General features: G+C 42.0%; 1 protein-coding gene across 2 annotated transcripts in view; it reads left to right on the top strand.

Annotated features, from left to right (window-relative positions):
• The window catches only part of SPOCK1 (SPARC (osteonectin), cwcv and kazal like domains proteoglycan 1), a 455,324-nt gene that overhangs the window by 174,820 nt on the left and 261,043 nt on the right, over window positions 1-19,461 (top strand). For both annotated transcript variants that reach the window (XM_074960402.1, XM_074960403.1), the window contains exon 3: window positions 7,795-7,840. In XM_074960402.1, coding sequence (XP_074816503.1) covers window positions 7,795-7,840 — 46 coding nt within the window. The remainder of the gene's footprint in view (window positions 1-7,794; window positions 7,841-19,461) is intronic.

The following is a 19,461-nucleotide window of genomic DNA, read 5'->3' as shown; positions in this document are numbered from 1 at the left end:
TCCGTAAGCAAAACTCCTATTAGTGATTATTTCATGCATAGCAGGGTACTTTTAATGTGGTGAAAGCAAACATGAGCACAGACTTAGAGGAAGGTATTGTTGTCTTGCAGAAATATTGCTGTAGGAAAAAAAAAACATCTGTTGTAGGTTCATGGCCTCAGGGTTCTGTTCTCATTAAACAATGGAAACATGCTCAGTTTTGCCTTTTCTATTGAATCTATCAATAGTCAAATGTATTTTAACTTGTTAAGGTGTTGAATGAAAACCGTTTTAAAAAAAATCTATTAGCTATGGTGCAGGGGGAGGAGGGAAAACAACCCATGCCTTTGTTTTTTCAGCCAAAAGGAAATGGTTCTTTGGTTTCCGATCTTTTTTGGGACAAATAACTTGTTTGCAAATGGTCATTAGGCCAGCTGACAAAATAACTAAATTCTGACTAGCAAAGGATGCTAGTAGCTTGTCAAAAAAGTCAAATGTACAGATGTCATTTGAAGGTTCAGGTCTCCTGAACCTAGTGATTATACTTTTAAAATTTGCTGGGGGGCGGGAGGGGAGGCCAAAGTGGAAAATGTTAACATTCTTTTGTATTGTTTGAGTTCATTCTTTTATTTATTTATTTTTTTTCTCATTTATAATGCTTACGTACGCAGGAAGTTGAGGTAGGTTTTTTTACTTTCAAATTGCAAATAGCCACAGAATGAATAATAGAATTTGTAACAATACAATGTATATTATATTCTAAACTGTCAATCTCCGTTATTAATGTGTTTTAGCTCCCAGGTTACTTCCCCCCCAATTATACACCCAGTAGATTCAATTTATCAAATGCACATGAATGGTATAGTTATTGCTTTCTTTACTCATTAATTACAGTGCAAGCCTGATTCAGTCATTACCTGTGTTTTCATGCTGAATTATTCATATAAAGAGTAAATGACATATTTTTTAAAATCATGACTCCTCTCAGAGGTGCTGAGATATATTTAGCAAAGGCTGTTTTAAAAACAGAAAATTGTGACTTATTTATAATTGCTTCATTCAGTTTGTAATAGGCTTATATTAAAATTACGTTTAAATTGTTGTTTAATATAATTGTAGTAAAGAGGTTATAATAAGGATGACTCCAAATATTATGGGATTGAGCCATGTTCTCCACATCCTTTACTTCCTGATTAGTCAGTGGGAGTTCCTAGCCCCCTCCCCCATACTCTCTTGTGATGTACATAAATAAAGCAGGTGCGTTTCCAGCTTGTGGCTAGACTTATTTTTGTTGCAGTGAGCAGTCTGTTGACAAGATCAGTCCCTTTACAAGAAGAATAAATTAAAAATCACCTAAGAAACAGGAAGCTGATATCTTGTCTATCTGCTCAGTAGAGCTGGTCAAGAAATATTGATGAAAAATGGAGGGGGAAATATTCCATGAAACTTTCCATGGAAATATATCCATTTTCCTATCCGCTATTCTGCTGACTTCAGGCTGAATTCTGCCCTGACCAACGCAGAAAGGGGAAGCAGATCTATCCACAGTTGCACACATCCTGGCAGACAGGACAAATTTCTATGTGGTAGTCTAAGGGTATGGCTACACTGCAGTTAGACACCTGTGGCTGGCCTGTGCCAGCTGACTCAGGCTCACAGAGCTTGAGCTCACAGGGCTGTTTAATTGCAGTGCAGACATTCGGTTTCAGGCTGCAACCCAAGTTCTGGGACCCTCCCACCTCTCAGGGTTCTAGACCCTGGTCTCCATCCCAAGTCTGAACTCCTACATGACCGTTAAACAGCCGCCTAGCCCGAGCCCTGTGAGCCTGGGTCAGCTGGCACGAGGGGCAGCTGCGGGTTTTTAATTGCAGTGTAGACATATGTAATGGACCCATAGTATGGTGCATCACATTGCTTCTTTGAAAAGCTGCAGCAAAAGGTAGTGTAAGCAAGGCTGCCAAGTGTTATGCAGTGGGTATGACTTTGCATTTGGCATTCCTACATCACTGCTGGAATCTTAGCCATCCACCAGGGCTTCAAAGACTTGGCAACAGTCTTTGCTTGAATTATACCTATTAGTCATCAGGAGCACTGCAAGAAGACTTTTCCCTCTGCTCTTAATGCCCCTGCCAATGCCTAGCTAGGGTGAAGAGGGATGGGCAGGCAACATTTGGGAAATGGGAGCAGGCAGTGGAGGTAGGGACAGAAGGACTGTAATAGAAAGGATGGCCCTTTGTTTCAGTGACAGTCCCTGGCAGGATTATGGATGTCCCACCAGATTGTGTCTAGGAATCCTGGGGGAGGAGATGCAGGAGTGGGAGCCGAGATCCCTTAAAAGGGTGCAGTGGATACTTCCTCCAGCTCTGGTCCCTCTTCAGTTTGAGGGTATGTCTACATTTAAACTGGGAGGTGTGATTACCAGTTTGCTTAGACATACCTGCACTAGCTCTGCTTAAACTAGAGCCTAAGAATAGCAGCGTGGACACTGCAATACTGGTGGCTAGATGCCCCAAGTACAGTCCTGCCTGACCACCTGGGTATGTATTTGGGCTGCTAGCCCAAGCCACCACCCATGCTGCCATGGACACACTGCTATTTCGAGGTGCTAGCTTAAGCAGAGCTAGTGCAGGCACGTCTACGCACGCTTAGAATTACACCTCCCAGCTCAAATGTAGACAGACCGTTAGTGTCAAAGCAGAAGAGCCTCCTGCTTTGGGATATCAAACACTGCTGTCGATACTGTACATCTGTGTGTCTTTCCTGCCAGGAGCACAAACACCAGAGAGCCTGCCTGCGGGGGTTCAACAAAAATACTCTGTGAACTTTTATTTATTTATTTTTTAGGATGGATAATTGCATTTTTGAGTAAACAGAATTTTTCGTGAAAAGCATCTGGCAGAAATTTTCAGGGTTTTGTTGAAAAACTGAAGTTATTGGAGGTTTTGTTAAAATCCAAAGTATTTTGGCCAAGAAGTGAAATATTTTGATTAGGATATCCCACTACGATACGATGCCTCATGGCAGTTGTTGCATAATTTCCTCGTTCTCCCATTCCTATCTGTGGGCTGAACTCCCTGGTCAGACGACATCTCCCATGATGCAGATTGGCAGAGACTCACATAAATGAAACACCCTTCCCTTGTCATGAGGGAGACTGTAGTGCATCATGGGAGATGTAGTCTGACCAGGGTACTTGACATATAGAGAAGAATGAGAGCATGAGGCACCCAAAATACAGCTCCCATAAGGTACCACAGCAGTATTGCTGAATTGAAATATTTCATATTGTGTTGAATATGGAGTTCTTGTGATTTTTCCATTTTCCATTTTAATCTAAATTTTCCTCTTTAAAATATACAAGACCTTGTTTTAAGAAAAGGTAAAATGATGATAGGTTATCCATTAAGGTTGCTGCAGACAACAACTTGTGTGATTCTGGCAATGCATGTACTGGCAGACCCGATAGTGAGTTCAAAGGTATGTGTATAAAGATTCAAGTGTAACCCACTGGCCAGTGTGTGTTGTGTCCCCCTCTGTGTCTGAGCCGCAATTCTGTTGCAGACCTCAGTTACAGGTAAGGTTGCCACCTGTCCAGATTTTCCAAGGATTTCTCTTTTGAGATAGCTGTCTTGGTAAAATCTGTAAGACGGCTCAGTATACACTGCTAACTGTCCAATTTTATGGGCTCAGGATCATCCCAGATATCCTGGGTTTTTTGCACCTCAGGGCTGGCAACCCTAGCTACAGAGCTCAGCTTTTTAGTGTAAGATACAGAGACTTGCACTTTCTGGAGATCACCTGTTAAGCCCCTGATGTTGACCGAGATGGCGACGGTCAAACTAGGCCTATATTCCATTCAGCAACAGAGAGGGTGTTTAGGGATAAAAATAATGAACATCTATAATGCACTGTTAAACCTATTACAAGCTTCTGCAGGTTACACAGCTGCGTGGAATCATGGGCAGGGCTTGATCAGGCTTTTCTAGTCCTGTGGAGAAGTGTAGATCTCATTAAAAACTCCACTGGTACTGTATAGTTGTGCAGAAATTGATCCTCATACACTGGAAGAACTATCCACATATGTTACTACTGATCCTAATTAAAAAAGCTGAAACTGTATGTGTTTCTGTGCAGCAGTTCTGATATTTTGTTTCATTATTTTGTGTTTAGAATTAATTTTTAGCCAATCTTTATTGCCAGTTATATTTTTATTTTATCACCTTCAATGGCAGACTGTGCCACAACTTGCCGTAGAGAACTGTCACCTACATTTCTGCACGTTTTGATGTCTCTTTACACAGAGAGGCATTAAATGACCTAATATCAGTGTACTGGACTGAGTTGTAGGAAGTAGCAGTAATAAGGGAGCAGCTTGAAAGACCCATTTACAGTGAGAGATATATTAAGAGCATCTTGTAGTTCTAAAAATATGGTTTCAAAAATCGTATATCAAATTAGTTTAGGGTGAATTTCACTCCTCTGCAGAGAACCAGCACAAAGTCAATGCATCACATAAATCATCATCTTAGGTAGGACTTAAATATGACACACTTTTTTCTGGGCCTTCTGTACAGAAATGAATGGGTAATTTCGCCCTTAATATACCAGTCAGCTCCTCGCTCGGCCAGAAATGAATGTCATCAGATTGAAACTGTAGTGTTATGTTTTGTTTTGTTTTTTGTTTTTGTTGTGGTTTTGTATTGCTTTGCTTCACAGTTGAGCAGTTGTCTCTCTGAAGCTGCGTGTACTAATTATTTACTCTTTTTTGTAAGCCATTAAAGCTTTTATTAAAAACAAAACAAAAAACACACCAACAAAACTCAAACTTTCTTCTCTTTTGTAGGGTTTTTTTGTTGTGTATTTTCCTATGATATTTTGGCATGAAGTCTGGTCATAAATGTTCTAAAACAAAATTATTTCAGCTTTTTTTTGCTCTTTTTTAAAAAAGGACAAATAGGATTAGAAGATGGACTAGACAAAGGTTTAAAAAATTCTATATTTTTCACCTTATTAAGCACAAGGTGTGTTTGCAGTAAAATGTTCATTTAACACTGAAATTAAACTAAAACCCTTTTCAAGTGCCTGCACATCAGGTTTATCCTCTACTCCTGATTTCAGAACTAGTTCCATATGCCAGCAGCATAAGAAATCTTTTGTGGGCTATGAATTATTAAACAGTTTCTGTTGCTTTAAAAAAAAAGCAGCAAGATGAACACTTAAAAAATTGTAAGTAGTAAAAAGAGAATATTCTGCTACCAGAAGAAAGGACTCGGTTTAAAAAAGTCTCATTAATCAGAAGTGATTAATGCTTGGTAAATCCAGCAGCAAAGCATAATCAATTACAAAACGTTGTATGAAAATAAGATTTTCAGCATAACAAAGCTAAGGAATTCAAAGGCAAGGCTGAGTCTCCATTCTTGGTGCCAGATCCTGTCCTTTTGAAGAAAAAGCCTAGAAAGCTTTTGATGCCTATAAAATAAATTATAAATAATCATCTTTGCTGAAGCTGCTACTGGGTATCATAACTATCCTTGGTCTTTACAGGCTTTGGGCCAGAGTTGCTTACCCATATGTGGGTGTGCAAATGGGATGGCACAGGAAGCCCTATTCCACTCTCCAATGATATAGTCAATGTAAGAGCCAGGCAGAATTGCATCCCCAGTGCTCGCTGAACACAGGAGGCCCCCATCCATCCTCCTCTAAGCGTGCAAGGTGCCCCCAAAGGAGGCTATAGTCCTACAACCACTCAATGCCAGGTCATAGAGTGAGGCCAGCATGCAAAGTGAGCAGGTTGCAAAGGGTGAGAAAGGCACAAAGAATAATATGCAATAATTATAATCGCATATAAATCCATTGTGCACCTTCACTTCGAATCCTTTGTTCAGTTTTGATCACTTCTGCTCAAGAAGGCTATGTGAGAGGTATATGGAATACAGCAATTCCTCACTTAAAGTCATCCCGGTTAACGTTGTTTCGTTGTTACATTGCTGATCAGTTAGGGAACATGCTTGTTTAAAGTTGTGCAATGCTCCACTCTTACGTTGTTTGGCTGCCTGCTTTCTCCACAGCTGGCAGCCTTCCTATGCCCCCACCCACCCACCCAGTGGCTCCCGCCCTCCAGCAGACCCCGTGTATCAGCGCCTACCCCCTCCTCCCCCTGCCTCCTGCCCGCGGCAATCAGCTGGCTTGCGGCATTCTGGAGGGTGGGGGGAGGAGCGAGGACTTGGCACGCAGGCTCCCCCTCCCTCCCCTGCCTCCGGAATGCCGCAAGCCAGCTGATTGCCGCAGGCAGGAGGCAGGGGGGGAGGAAGGGGGAGCCTGCGCGCCAAGTCCTCACTCCTCCCCCCTCCCTCCAAAATGTCGCAAGCCAGCTAATTGCCCCAGGCAGGAGGGCGGGGGGAGGAGCGAGGTCTCGGCGCATCTCCCGGGAGGGGAGGGAGGGGGGAGGAGTGAGGACTCAGCATGCAAAGTAAAGGGGGAGGAGGTAGTGGGGAGAAGAGGTGGGTCAAGGATGGGGGCTTAGGGGTAAGGAGGCAGTGGGCGGGCTGAGGGTTGAGGCCCCCCCCCACACCTGGTGCTTATAGAGTAGGGGAAGCTGCTGCGCAACATGCTTCTCCTAGCCTACAACACCTTCACCCTCCTTGCCTGCCTCATCTCCAGTGCCAGGGGGCTGTGCCTGTGTAGGGTCAGGCAGGGGCATCTCCTCTGTTTAAAACTTATACCTGTATTAAATTGCTTGTTTAAAATTGTTTAAAATGTATAGAATGCCTTTTGTCCGGCAAAAAAAAAATTTCCCTGGAACCTAACCCCTGCTATTTACATTAATTCTTATGGGGAAATTGGATTCACTTAACATAGTTTCACTTAGTCGCATTTTTCAGGAACAGAACTACAATGTTAAGTGAGGAGTTACTGTATACCGAAACCAAATAAAGGGGCTTGTGTTTGAATCTACATACTTCAGGGCCTAAGCTGATGGCGTGCTGGAGCGATATAAAATTACCCAACGTATAAACATTTGCTAGGAGTATAAAATTCGCTTTGGGCAGAGGCATGAAAGGGGTTTTCTATGCTTTGGGCTAGAAGGTTTGTATACACTTATTTTTGAAAACAGGGTATTTATTGTCTAGATACACTAGTAGCTTCTGATAAGTTATTTCCTATGTTTTCTGCTGTAAATTAAGTGAGAATCTGAGTTACAAAACAAAGCTGTAAGTCACATTGTAGAATAACGTTTTTAGAGCTGAGTTACGAACTCCTATCCTAATGGGAACATGGACAAATATAGCTCAGTTACATCATTGCTACTAGGTGTTTGCTAGAACTGAAGTGCAGAGTTTAGGGTCAAATCGTGATGTACTACACCACGGTAAATCTGGAGCAGTTGCACTAAGATCAGTGGAATTATTCTGGATTTACACTGGTGTATGGTAATCGGAGTAGCCTGATTTGGCACATACTGCATTCTCCAAACAACATACTATCTCCATTATTGCCACAAGTTGTCACGTCATTGTAAGATGCTAGGAAATGATCTGGAGATTACAGAAGTTATTTGATGAAAATCCAGACTTGCAAAAACAATTTGGGCAGAGGGCATTGAAGTGAAATGCTGAATCCTGTAAGCTTTTCTTAATTTTAATTTACCAAATGGTGTTCAGTCTGTATCTTATGATGTACTGTGCTCATGGTTTTATCTGTTTAATTTTTATTTTATTTTCAGGGAGCAGTGAGAAGGCAGGTATTGTTTGTAAAATTGTACAAAAAGACTGCTTACATTTTCTCTAAATTTCCTATTTTTCCCCCCCCATTTAGGATGATTATTTCAGAAACTGGAACCCAAACAAACCATTTGATCAAGGTAAAAATATTTCATGATGTGTACACATACCTCTCTTTTTCTCTCTTTCTTTCGGTCAGAGGTGGGCTGTGCCGCAAAATTTGATCCAGCTCCAAATTTATTCAAAGTTTGGGATACCTTAAATCTGAGGGTTTGACTTAGCCTTGTATTTTACAACTGTGTTTTTTCAGTGCTCTTCCATTCCTGTTTGCATGTGCTGGTAATGTGTATACTTAGAAAGATACACTGTATCTACCAACGCCATCTAACATGAGTTACTTAACATACATTAACAGTTGTTGAAAACTGAGTTAAATGGGTGTTTTTGCAACTTACATTGTTTTTATTGTCTAACACTCACGTGCCCATTACTTGCGTTCAGTGGCATTTTAAGTCTGAGAATGGACTGCAGAATTGGTTCCCAAGCGAAGACGCTGTTGTATGTCTGCTGGTACTAGCTATGACTCCTAAAACAATTTGCACTTTCTTTGCTTCAGTCAGTTAAGTCATGGCAATATTCCCACCATCTGAGTGCTTGTCTAAGGCCTTGTCTACACTACGCAGTTAAGTCAACCTCCTTTTGTCAGTGGTGCATGTCCTCACCAGGAGCACTTGCACCAACCTGGCTTTCAGCTCCCTGTGGAACCCCCAGCTAGCTGAGAGGCCGGGCTCTCCGTACCAGACAAGGTGCAGAACTGACAGGTGATGCAAGTACCGCATTGTCTGTACAGATGCTGTTGCCCTAACTACATCGACCTAAGTGCTACACCTCTCGTGGAGGTGGAGCTGTTTGGTCGGTATAGTGCGGGACTTGCATCGGTGGGAGCAATGATGTAGTGTAGACACTTAGAGTTAGGTCGATGTAAGTGTCTACCTAACTCCGTAGTGTAGACCTGGCCTAATTGGGGAAATGTAGCAGCATATTGATATCAGTGTGATAACATGGTCACAGATCCTGGTGAGTGCCCTTTTCTGGCCCCTCACTGGGACTACTGTGAGGGGAATTCCAGCCTCTGTGCTCTGGATTTCTATGGTGTTTCAAGCTCCTGGAGCCTGAATGGCATCCAGTCACTGCCCCAATCGTGGAGTCCCTAGGCACGTTCTCAGGATGCACACTTTCTATCTGCCCCCTGTTCCAAGTGTTGTAACCCACTGTTCATCTGCCTAGCCCCTCTGGGTGCAACACTTACCTTTCAGACTCCCCCATATTTAAATGCTTCCCTCTCCCAGAACTCCACCCAACAGGTGTGAAGCTTCTGGTTTACAGTTTCAGTGTCCCAGAGGCACTCAGTAGTTGTGAAGTAGTCAAAACACACGTGTTGCCCAGTAACATCTTTATGCTCCTATTTAATCATGAAAAAGCATGTGAGAGTACATTTTATACAGAACAATAAAACATCCTAAACTTAATGACCCTCACTAGCTCACCCTTACTTTGGAAGATCATCCGTGTTCCGTAGCTCATGCAGGGGAGGGTCCTCGACCCCTTTGCCTCTATCACCTCTGCAGCAACCTCCACATCTTAATCTGGTGCAAGATGGCTCCCTCCCAAATGCCCCTCCCGGTGAGTCCCTTTATAGACTCCTGCTGTGGTCACCTTCTTCTTTTGTTCAGTCTTTTGGTATTTTTCCATGGCACGCAAATTTCCCTCCCTTCAGATAAAGGGAGGAAGTGTCCTCTCCCATTTACATCAAAGCCATTGTCCCAAGGTATTGTACTTTGAATAGATGACATGGAGTGCTAATCGCCCCCTATTGTCTTTGGCCTGGTCGGGGCTTGACACAGCCCTGCTAATTCATGGTGGATCCATATCCAATACAGTTTCATAAAATTATCCACAATTCAGAAATAATACAGACAGAACCCCCAATTTGTCACAGACACCGCTAGAGCAATGCTGGTGTAACTCCCCAGGTGCATACTTCTATTCCGGAATAAGAGTGTCCACATAGGAAGGCATCCTGGTATAATTATGCCACTAAATTTCCACATGTAGACAAGCCCTAAAATAGTAGCCAAATGAGAGAAAATAGATATGGTGCAATAATACAAAAGCACAAACAAGGAGACCTTAGGATGACTGAATTCTAGTGTTCACTTGAGAAAACACGTTGTTCACATTCAGCTTACCAGGAGAAAGCAACATTAATTCAACATGCAAGCTGAAGAAATGGAATTTGTTTCCTGCCAAATTTTATTCACATCTGATATTTCAATATGTAATATCAGATACAGTGGAAAAACGAGTTAAGTATCAAAATATTTACTTGCCCAACCGGACCTAGTATAGTGTCTTACTTGACCGAAGGAACCTCTACCAATTCACCATCCCTTAGTACTCTGCGCTGCAGCTTTCAACAATGATTATGTGCAAAAATGTCTTGGTTTGGGCTTGAAAACGTGACCCATAACCCAAAGGTGAGTATTAGCAACTGAATCATACTGGCACTACAAGGATTGTTTAAAACCCAATTGTCCTCTTGAGTGTAAGGAAGCCTGCGGGGTAAAGAAAATGTTCTGAAAAGGAAGGATGTGACCTACATAAGCCTTTTCTCCCTGCTATGCACTGAAATAGGTCAGCATTCAGCAAAGATTGAAGGAGCCAACTAGTGCACAGCAGCACTGGATATGGGCAATCGGAATCAGAAAGGCCGGTCACAGAAGATACTGCGCAGCCGACCCTGGTCCCTGTCCAGAGAAACCTGGTAACATTAAGCAAGCAGGTCTGCAATCCAAGGAGCCCAGTGCACCAGGGCATGTGTCCTGAGATAGGAAAAAAGAAGCACAAGTTTTCTGTGTAACATGGCCAGCATGATAAACTAGAAGCAACAGGAAAAGAAACCTGTATGTCTTGCTAGATGGGTATGTGGAGTAGCAATGACCTGCGGAATGTTCTCACAGATGACGACACGTTGACATTTGGAGACAGAAATGCACTCTTCAGGGAGTAGGCCTGGTAGTGGAAGACATTTGTCCTGGAGATCACAGCAGAATGTCAGTGGACACACTAAAAGCCATGATATTTTTAGGTGTTCTGTGCTTGACGGTTGGTGTCAGTTCAGTAAAGGGCAGTGGAAACAAAGAAACCGTAACAATCCGTTTGTCTAAAAGGCAGTCATGAAAGTAATGCAAATTGATAATAGGCCATCACTGTGTACTTAAGATCAGAAGGTTCCGTTTTATCTTGGTAATCATTATGTATTCACTGCACCTCAAATTCAGAAAGGCAGCATGTTGCTGACATGCCATTATATAAAAGCCTCCGGCACTGAGACGCTAATCACTCCTATACCTCAAAAGGTCATAGGGTGAAGCTACTTGGAGTTGCTTTTCATTATGTTCTTGGGCCTTTTTAAAATATGCTTTTTCTGGGGAAACACATGGGGCAACTAAGTTTTCCAAAGACACACTTCCTTTTATGTTTAACTGGATCCAGCTATCACCTGTTCTGTGTGTAGCGTGTACGGATGTCTGTTGCATAGAGGGCATCTCTGCTTTTCTGTCAGCCGCACACTTTTCCAGTGTACAGTGCAATGTAAATCTTCAACTGTTGTGCAATAGGAGAATCGGGGCCAATGTATTTCAGCTATGAAATCTCAGAAAGATCATTAACCTGTTCCAGAAGCCAGGTTTTCCTGGCCATGTGATGCAGGATTCTCTGACTAGTATTGATTCATTACTGGGTATCTTATCTCTTAAGTTGTAGAACTTCCCGAATCATCGCATGTCTTTTAAAATTTTTCTCTCCTGGTACTTGTGTGTCCTAGAATTTATCATCTCTTGCTTTTCAGATGCAATCTTAGGACCACATTTTTTTGAAATGCCTAAATATATACACAGTCACCACAATACTGATGAAATTCACCCCTGTGCAGAACATTCAGCACAATCCATTACACCAGCTAAGCCCTATTTTGAGGAGTTAAGTAGGATTTAAGTGGTGAGTAAACTTTGTGCTGGCCCTCCCTGCAGAGGTGAATTTAACTCCCATTGACTACAAATGACCAGTTAGATGGATAAGTAGTCAGATGGATGTGTAATCATTGTGATTTCCCAGGCAATAACAGTATTTGTGTGAGCAGACACGTTGTTGGACACACAGTTAAACTCAATTTGTAAAAGAAAATTAAAAAAAAAATCGGCCATCAATTTGTTTTCTTTTGAATTCTGTATTTACATATAATTTGATTTTAAATAAATATTCCACATGCCTCTGTTCCTACTCAGCATTATTTGAAACTTTTTATTATCTTGCATTTCCTGAGATGTTGATCTTCTTGTGTTCTTAGAATTTTAATTGTCACTTTCCCTGCTTTGAGTTTGTAATTGGTTTGCTTTCAAACTTCTAATCTCGCTGCTCCCTCCTGTGACTGCATTGTTCCCTTTGCAGGGCTTTTGGAGTGACTCTGCACATCTTTTCCAAAGACTCCCAAGTGTGGCTATTGTATTCTGACTTCTAATTAGTATCCATGCTTTAAATTAATGATTGAGCAATTCAGCAATAGGACCTCATAAATTGGGAAGTTATATAAGAAAATGGATTCTCAGGCAATTAACAGACATGTTCTATTTTTCTAAGGACAGGACAAGCAAAATGATGAGCAACTTACAGGCATTCAGAGTCAATAAATACAATACAGCTTAGATTGCCTGTAAGTTATCTTTGAGAGTGTCATTAAGGTCTCTCTCGGAAAAGGAAAATAGGTATAGACTCCTTATTTTTATCTAACATATTTCAGTTAGGCTTTCAATAGTCAGAGTGGGGTGAAGTATTCACATGCTTTTCAATTTAAACATATTTATTGAAAAATACAGCCATCCTGTGTTTTGAATGCCCGTACAGATATTATAAGAACAAAACCAATTCTCACCAATCCCCAATATGTAAATACACATACTTGGTCATGTAGCCAGCTATTCATGCCTCCCCCACAAAAAATACCTGGGAAAATAAATGAGCCTCGACCTGATGGTCAAAGAAGTACAGCTCTCATGAACCAAGGCAAAAATGATAGGCCCCTCACTGAGAAAGATCTGCCTCCAGTGTCCCTGTGAGTAAGCCAATGGATAGTAGTTAGAATGCTTATTGTTCAAACTGTCACCTTAAATTGTACCTGGAAATGCACTGGAAGCTGGTGCAGATCCTAGAGCCCTGTTGTAATTTGTGTAACCAGTTTTGCCCAGTTGATTAGCAAAGGCGAAAAGAGCAATTAACTCAACTGGTAAAATTGATGTGCAGTATTCCGGGTATGTAATGATATGCAGGATGTGCCCAACATAAAAACTCCACGGGCAAGAAATTGCGTGTGTGCATTGCACGAAAGCTTGGGGGCAAAACTCTGTTCTCAGCTACATGGGTCTAAATCCAAGGCATCTCTACTGACTTTAAGACTCAAAGTAGAGTTTCTGAGATCAGAATCTGGCCCCTGAGGTGTCAGTTTGAGAAAGTCAGGGTTCTCCCTTAGCCATATGTTTGTGAAGCCACACCCCTTGCTGCCATGCTGGGGAGCTACTGGCCTCCAGGTTGATCTCTTTTCCCCCAGATAATCTTGGGACTGCTAGTCTCCTTGTTTCTCTTTTCACTCTCTCTTCCTCTTTAAGTGTCAATGAGGTCAGGAATGTGTGCAGTAGAGGGAAAGTTAGAGTGGATACAATAATGAATGTGAGTTACAGAATGAATGAGGAGGAAGAACGACTCAGTGGAGATGAAAGAAGGAGAAGAGATTGGTGAATGGACTGAATGAGCAAGATGCTAAAGCAAGGGATGCAGGGAATGAGACTGTACGTGTATGTTTCAGACTTGAGCTTTGGCTGCCATTTGTTTTCCACACCAGGAATAAAGAAGGAACTCCATAGAGAGAAACAGGTTTCCCGAGCCTTGAGTTTTTCTGAGATTTCAAAAACTTGCCCTTTCCGTATTGGGACAAAACGGAGACATGAAGTTTTTGAGAGAGAGACCCCAGTAAAGCCAATAACCTGGTGATGATGGCACTCACCTGGGAATTCTTCCATTCTCCTACCTCCCAGGCGAATGCCCTGATGAACCAGGCCATTTGCTGTTCTGGGGTGTGTCTCAAAAACTTCAGATGTTTCTGTTTTGTCCCAATGTGAAATGGGAAAATTTCTGAAATGTCAGAAAGTCTCACTGGTTGGGAAACCTGTTTCCCAGCCAGCTCTCTCTATGGAGTTCCTATATCCATGTGGAAAAGGTACTTCAGTGTGGAATGAAAGGGGCAGATGATGATTTTTATCAAGCTGTGTATCTGTAATAAAAGCCAGTAAGAGTATTTGGGGAAGTTTTTCATAAACCTCATAGAAGCACAAAACTTTGAATGGGACTTGTGCTCCTAAATCCCTTGTGAACCTCTGTGCTTCTGTACCTTCTAGTAAAGCATTGCAGAATTCTGAACTGTCTTCTCTACAAGTGTCTTATGCACAGTGTTTACTTGGATTTCTGGCTGTGGGCAAAAATATGAATGATCTGAGAGAATCTTAAATTACACCAGGATGCCTTGAAGTGATTCAAACAAACAACACAGATCTGTTACACACTCCCGTCTGTTTAGCAAGGGAAGAGATAATTTCTCTTGCATGGTATAATCTCTCTCCCTAGAATATGCAAAGGTCTATCTTTAGAAGGAGGAGTAACTGAACCATGCACTGCAAGGGTGAAATTTACCCTAGTGCAGAGATCTATGCACCTCTTTAGTCCCAGGTAAGCCTTATCTTGAGTGCTTAAATAGTGCAACAGGTTTTTCACATTGGCAGAATTCTTCCAGAAAGAACTACCAAAATAAAGAACAGTGTCTTATGTGCGTTTCTTATAGAAAAACCCAAATAGGATTAATAATAAAACCTAGTTATTTTCAATCAGAACCTTTCAAAGGAAGAAAGCATCATTATGCCCACTTTATATTTGGGGAAACTGAGACAGAGGGGTGTGACGTGACTTGCCCAAGGTCAGCCAGCAGGCCAATGGCCAAGCCAGGATTAGGCTCTGGGTGTCCTGAGTCCCAGTCTAGTTCTCTATCAGCTAGGCAATGCTGCCTCCCTGAGTTAGAAAGGAGTTGCTTAGCCTTAGATCAATTGCATGCACATTTAGTCAAAGGCTGTAATTTCTCCCCTTGGCATGGGGATGAGACATTCACCTGTTAGAGCTTTAGTTCAATTTTAAAGCTAAAAATGCCTAGATGATCCTCTGTATAGTGAGTGAATCTGTAGACACAGGCCTTTTCATATGTCATTTCCCCAGAAGATGAGGAAAAGAGAGAGGTAAAATCGCTGACTTAAAATGTAAGACTGTGATATTGACAAGATTAAACCTTGGTAAAAGATAAAAATATTATTTGAAGGGTACGTGTTGAGATGAGAAGAAAGGAATATGCTCTCTCTTCATGTGCACATAATCCACCACAGTCTTGTTGTCTGGCAAGTTCCAAACAAGGGAAAGGGAACGGTGAGAAGGATTTAAAGTTCTAAGGGCTGCTAGTAACAGCAGTAGCATTTATTTTAAAAAGTCTTTCTTTTAGACTTTCCCCATGAAATAAAACTCCATGAAGTTCATGTTAGCATTCCAGCGTTAACAGGTTCTCCTGCTCTCCTGGGCAAGACCAAATCTACGATAATTTTGGAGTCAGAAAAGCTATTTTGTATTCCTTGGGGTGGGCGGGAGACTGGAGAATTCTCAGACTCTTGGGTTCAGATTCCCTGATTAGGAACCCCAGCCTGATCTCCCTGTAGTCAGTGGGAGTTTTGCCATAGACTTAGTAGGAGCTGAATTGCCTCATTAGGCATCGTTATCATTTTGAGACTGGCTAGCTTGTATATCACCAACAGGATTCTTAACTAAGTTGCAGTTTGTGTCTTTATCTTGAGGTGAACCCAAAGCTGACTTTGAAATCCATTTGAGACTTGGGTAGGGCAGGAGTTTAGGGGTAATTGCAGGTGTTCCGTACTTCTGCGGGCTTGGCCCTACAAAGGCATATGGAGCAGCAACAGCTTACACACAGACTGAGTCAAATTCTCAGCTGGTGTAAAGCAGCATAGCTCCACTGTCTGGTTGTGGGTGTGTTTGTATATTATAATGAGGGCTGGGGCACTTTACTCTTTTTTGGAAAGGTATTGGCTTAGTTAAGATGATTCATGTATTTTTTGTAGTCATCTTTTCTGTGTGTCTTCTGATGGCTTGTAATGCAGGAAAAAATAACTGTTTTCTTTCCCTAACAATGAATGAACAATTCATTATATTATACGAAAATGGACATAGCATCTTTAACACCTACTAGACAGACGCTAGAGATGGATGCAAAGTAGCTTTGCTTCACATGCTATCTAAAGGAAGGCTTCTATGACAGTTCAGCATCCTCTAATAGTGTACTTCAAAGATCAGCATTCATTTTTAGCTCAGTTTTCTGTATTAGTCATGAACCTACTGGAAGCCAGTTCAAAGGTCAGAGAGCTACCGACTGCGCCATACTGTGACAAGCTGTTAGAACTGTAAAAACATGGAGAGTCTGGAGCCTAAAAATGATTGGTAGCCGTTATTATTGAACATGATTCCATCAGAGATGCAGATGGTAGGAAGCAAGAGAGCGTAAGGGGAAGGTTTAGTTAGGATTTTTAAAAAATAAATCAAAGACTTTCTTTTTGACAAGGTCATTGGAAAGTTCTTAAGCAGTTGACAGATCTCGCTTAACATGCTTTTCCAGTAGGCTGCATGTAAGGGGGGAGCATATAAAGGAAAACAGCATAATACTCTCATTTCAAAGGTTTCAGTATATCAGTTAAATGTGTATAATAAAGGACAACTAATTGCATATGCCAGTAAATTAACTCATTAAGAGTTTATTCAATATTATGAGTGAAAGCTGTTAAATAAAAAACAAACAAAATAAATCCCAGGCAGCTTTCTTTATAATGTCTGCTGAGAGCCACTTCTATTCTTAATAGCTATGCTAAATTCCTAGATAGGCAAACAGATGATATTAATATTTCTGGTAATATGCACAAATGACGAATAATTTTGATAGACTTAAAGTTGTTGAAACAATTTGAAACTGTGCACAATTTGTTTGCCATATGGCATTTTTTAAGGCATCATCACCCAAAGGATAGAAACCATGGAAATAATGGGATGCACTTTTTGTACTGAAAATACATATGCTTTGAATTCAAAATGTTGGGGGCTATTGAATCATCATTACTGTTCCTAATAATAAGACAGTAGAAGGGCATGATAAGTGGGAAAACTCTGCTTATACTTAGTGATATGCTGAGTTTTCCAGAACTGTGGGTGCAAGAGTCCAAGAATTTAAAGAATTATCAGCTCTCTCTCCTGTTAGAAAAGTTGGGTCTTAAACCTATTTTTTTTACTCAGGCAAAGCTCTCGTTAATTTCAGTGGATTGAGGGGGTGCCCAGTTGAACTACATTTTCCATCCTGCCCCATTCTTCTGACCTGAGACAAAGGAGGCAGCTGGCACCATCAGTAGTTAGTTTCCCCACTCGTGGGTGAGGAGAGTTCCCTTGCACCCTGCTATTGGAATCTTTGTCTTGGGCCCTAAAACCAGAGCCAGCAGTCTGGGTTCCCCCTATCCTCCTATATCCCAAACTGCCTCTGAGACCACTTCTCCTTCCTCAGCAACTATGCCCCTGTCGCCCAAATGTCCTGAGAGAAGCCTGGAAGAAGGTATTTCTGGCCCAGGTGGATTCCTTCACCAACCTTTGAGAGTTGATTACACCCCTTTGCAGGGCCCTGGGTGTGGTTTTAAATAATTAGCAACACCATGGGCCACATGCAGGGCCCAATTGCCCCGTGCGTGCGTGTGTGTGTGTGTGAGGGGGATCCCTCTGTGGGACAAAAGGCTAAAGAATTTCTGTGGGTTTCCTTATGGATATTTGTACCCAGTTGTTCTGTTAGGCACCTGGGTGTGCCTTCATTGCTGCAGGAACAGGCCATGGGGAAAGCTCCTGAACCCCATACATCCTTAGGATCAATAAGGCTTTCTGCCCCAATTTGCGCCTTCATATCTCCATTCCATCCCTTCTCCCCCTTCTACCCCCCACCCCCACTCTCCTCTTGGTGTTTCATTAGCAATAAGCAATGCAGTAGGCAGGTAGAATCGTAGGAAAGAAATCTGGAGTGAGCATGCTGAGAAGCCAGTGTTACATGCCGAGGCTCTGCTGTTTGAGTGGTAGCAATCTGGTTTTGGGCTGCAGCACTCCTAAGTCCCCTTTGCCAATCAGGTGCCCTGTTCATACAACACCTGGACTTGCAGTTCTGGTGAAATCATGCTGTCAGGACTCCTGCAGGCAGCAGCAGTTCTGGGGTTCTCCCCCCCACCCACTCACCTGCGGGAGACCTGATAGAAAAAGAATATGGCCTAGAACTTCCTGTATCCTTCCACCTCAATCTTTATAGGGCCAGTGCGTCACTATGTGCATACCCCAGCGTGCCCATTCTCCCTGACGCTTTTGATTCACAAGCCCACAGACGGTTCTGTGAGATGCAGGGGAAGTGTGGATTTTACCACAAATATTCCCTTCTGTGATCCACATGGAGAGGTCTTCCTCTGTGTGTGGATCAAAGGGATGTGATCCAGCCCTCTGACCTCAGATACACTTGTGCAGACTGGAGTAACTTACTGATTTCAGGCACATCCCCCTTCATTGTTCCCAAGAGCTCCCCCTGTGCAGTGGTGGAAGACTGAACTGGCAATATACCCTCACTTCTGAGGAGGGAATGCCTCTTCAGAGTAGACTGCAGCCTCTCGTGCTGCATAGCCCGGGTATTTCACAGTCCAGCAGCCCCACAGAGGTGAATATGTGCTCGCTAGACTCATGTCTGCATCTATATGCCTCCTTTTCATCTGCAGTGAATTGTATCTGCTTCTTTCCAGTTTCCGAGTGCTGAATTCCAACTCCAGATATGGCTTCCCGCAGCACTGGAGAAAAGAAGGTAGCCTAGAATTAATGAGCATTCCAAAAAAATGATAGAATTGTTAGGCAGGCTGAAAATCATGGAACCTACAATTATTTTTGAACCTGCAATTTCCTGTTAGCCCTGGTTTAGATGCGCTTTCAAAGGAGCCTGAATAAATCCATTTTCAAGAGTTGTTCAGTGCCATATCTATCTCTCTGCACATAAATATGTTAGTTTTATAAGAAGCGTTTTCTATTACTTTGTCTCACATGGCAGATTTTGACTGAATAACTTATATTGCAATTTAGTTTTTGACTGTTGTATTACTTTTAGAGGTTTATTAATAGGAAAAATGTGTATGTATTGTGTATGTGTAAATCATCAGTAAATCAGCACTGTTTTAAAACATGCCAAGTGAATCAACAGAGAACAATAGCCAAAATACTGCAGAGGAAATAAAAACATCAGATATATTCTGAGCACCTATGGTAGCTCACACGCCACAGGCTGAGAGAGAAAACATATATATATAGTTGTCTTCATATGTTACTAGAGTAATATTAAAATCGCTTTGCAACCAACTTTATAATTAAATATCACATCAAAAGTGATGAAGACAGGTTCCCTCTCTGTGGTGATACTGTGGCTAATGCTCTTAAATTTAGACGATGATTAATAGGCTGCTCTGTCTAGAATTTTATCTGTACTTTGGAAGGATGAAGG

The sequence above is a fragment of the Natator depressus genome, chromosome 8, assembly GCF_965152275.1.
Source record: "Natator depressus isolate rNatDep1 chromosome 8, rNatDep2.hap1, whole genome shotgun sequence".
Classification (NCBI taxonomy): Eukaryota; Metazoa; Chordata; order Testudines; family Cheloniidae; genus Natator; species Natator depressus.
This window is presented reverse-complemented; position numbering and strand designations above follow the sequence as displayed.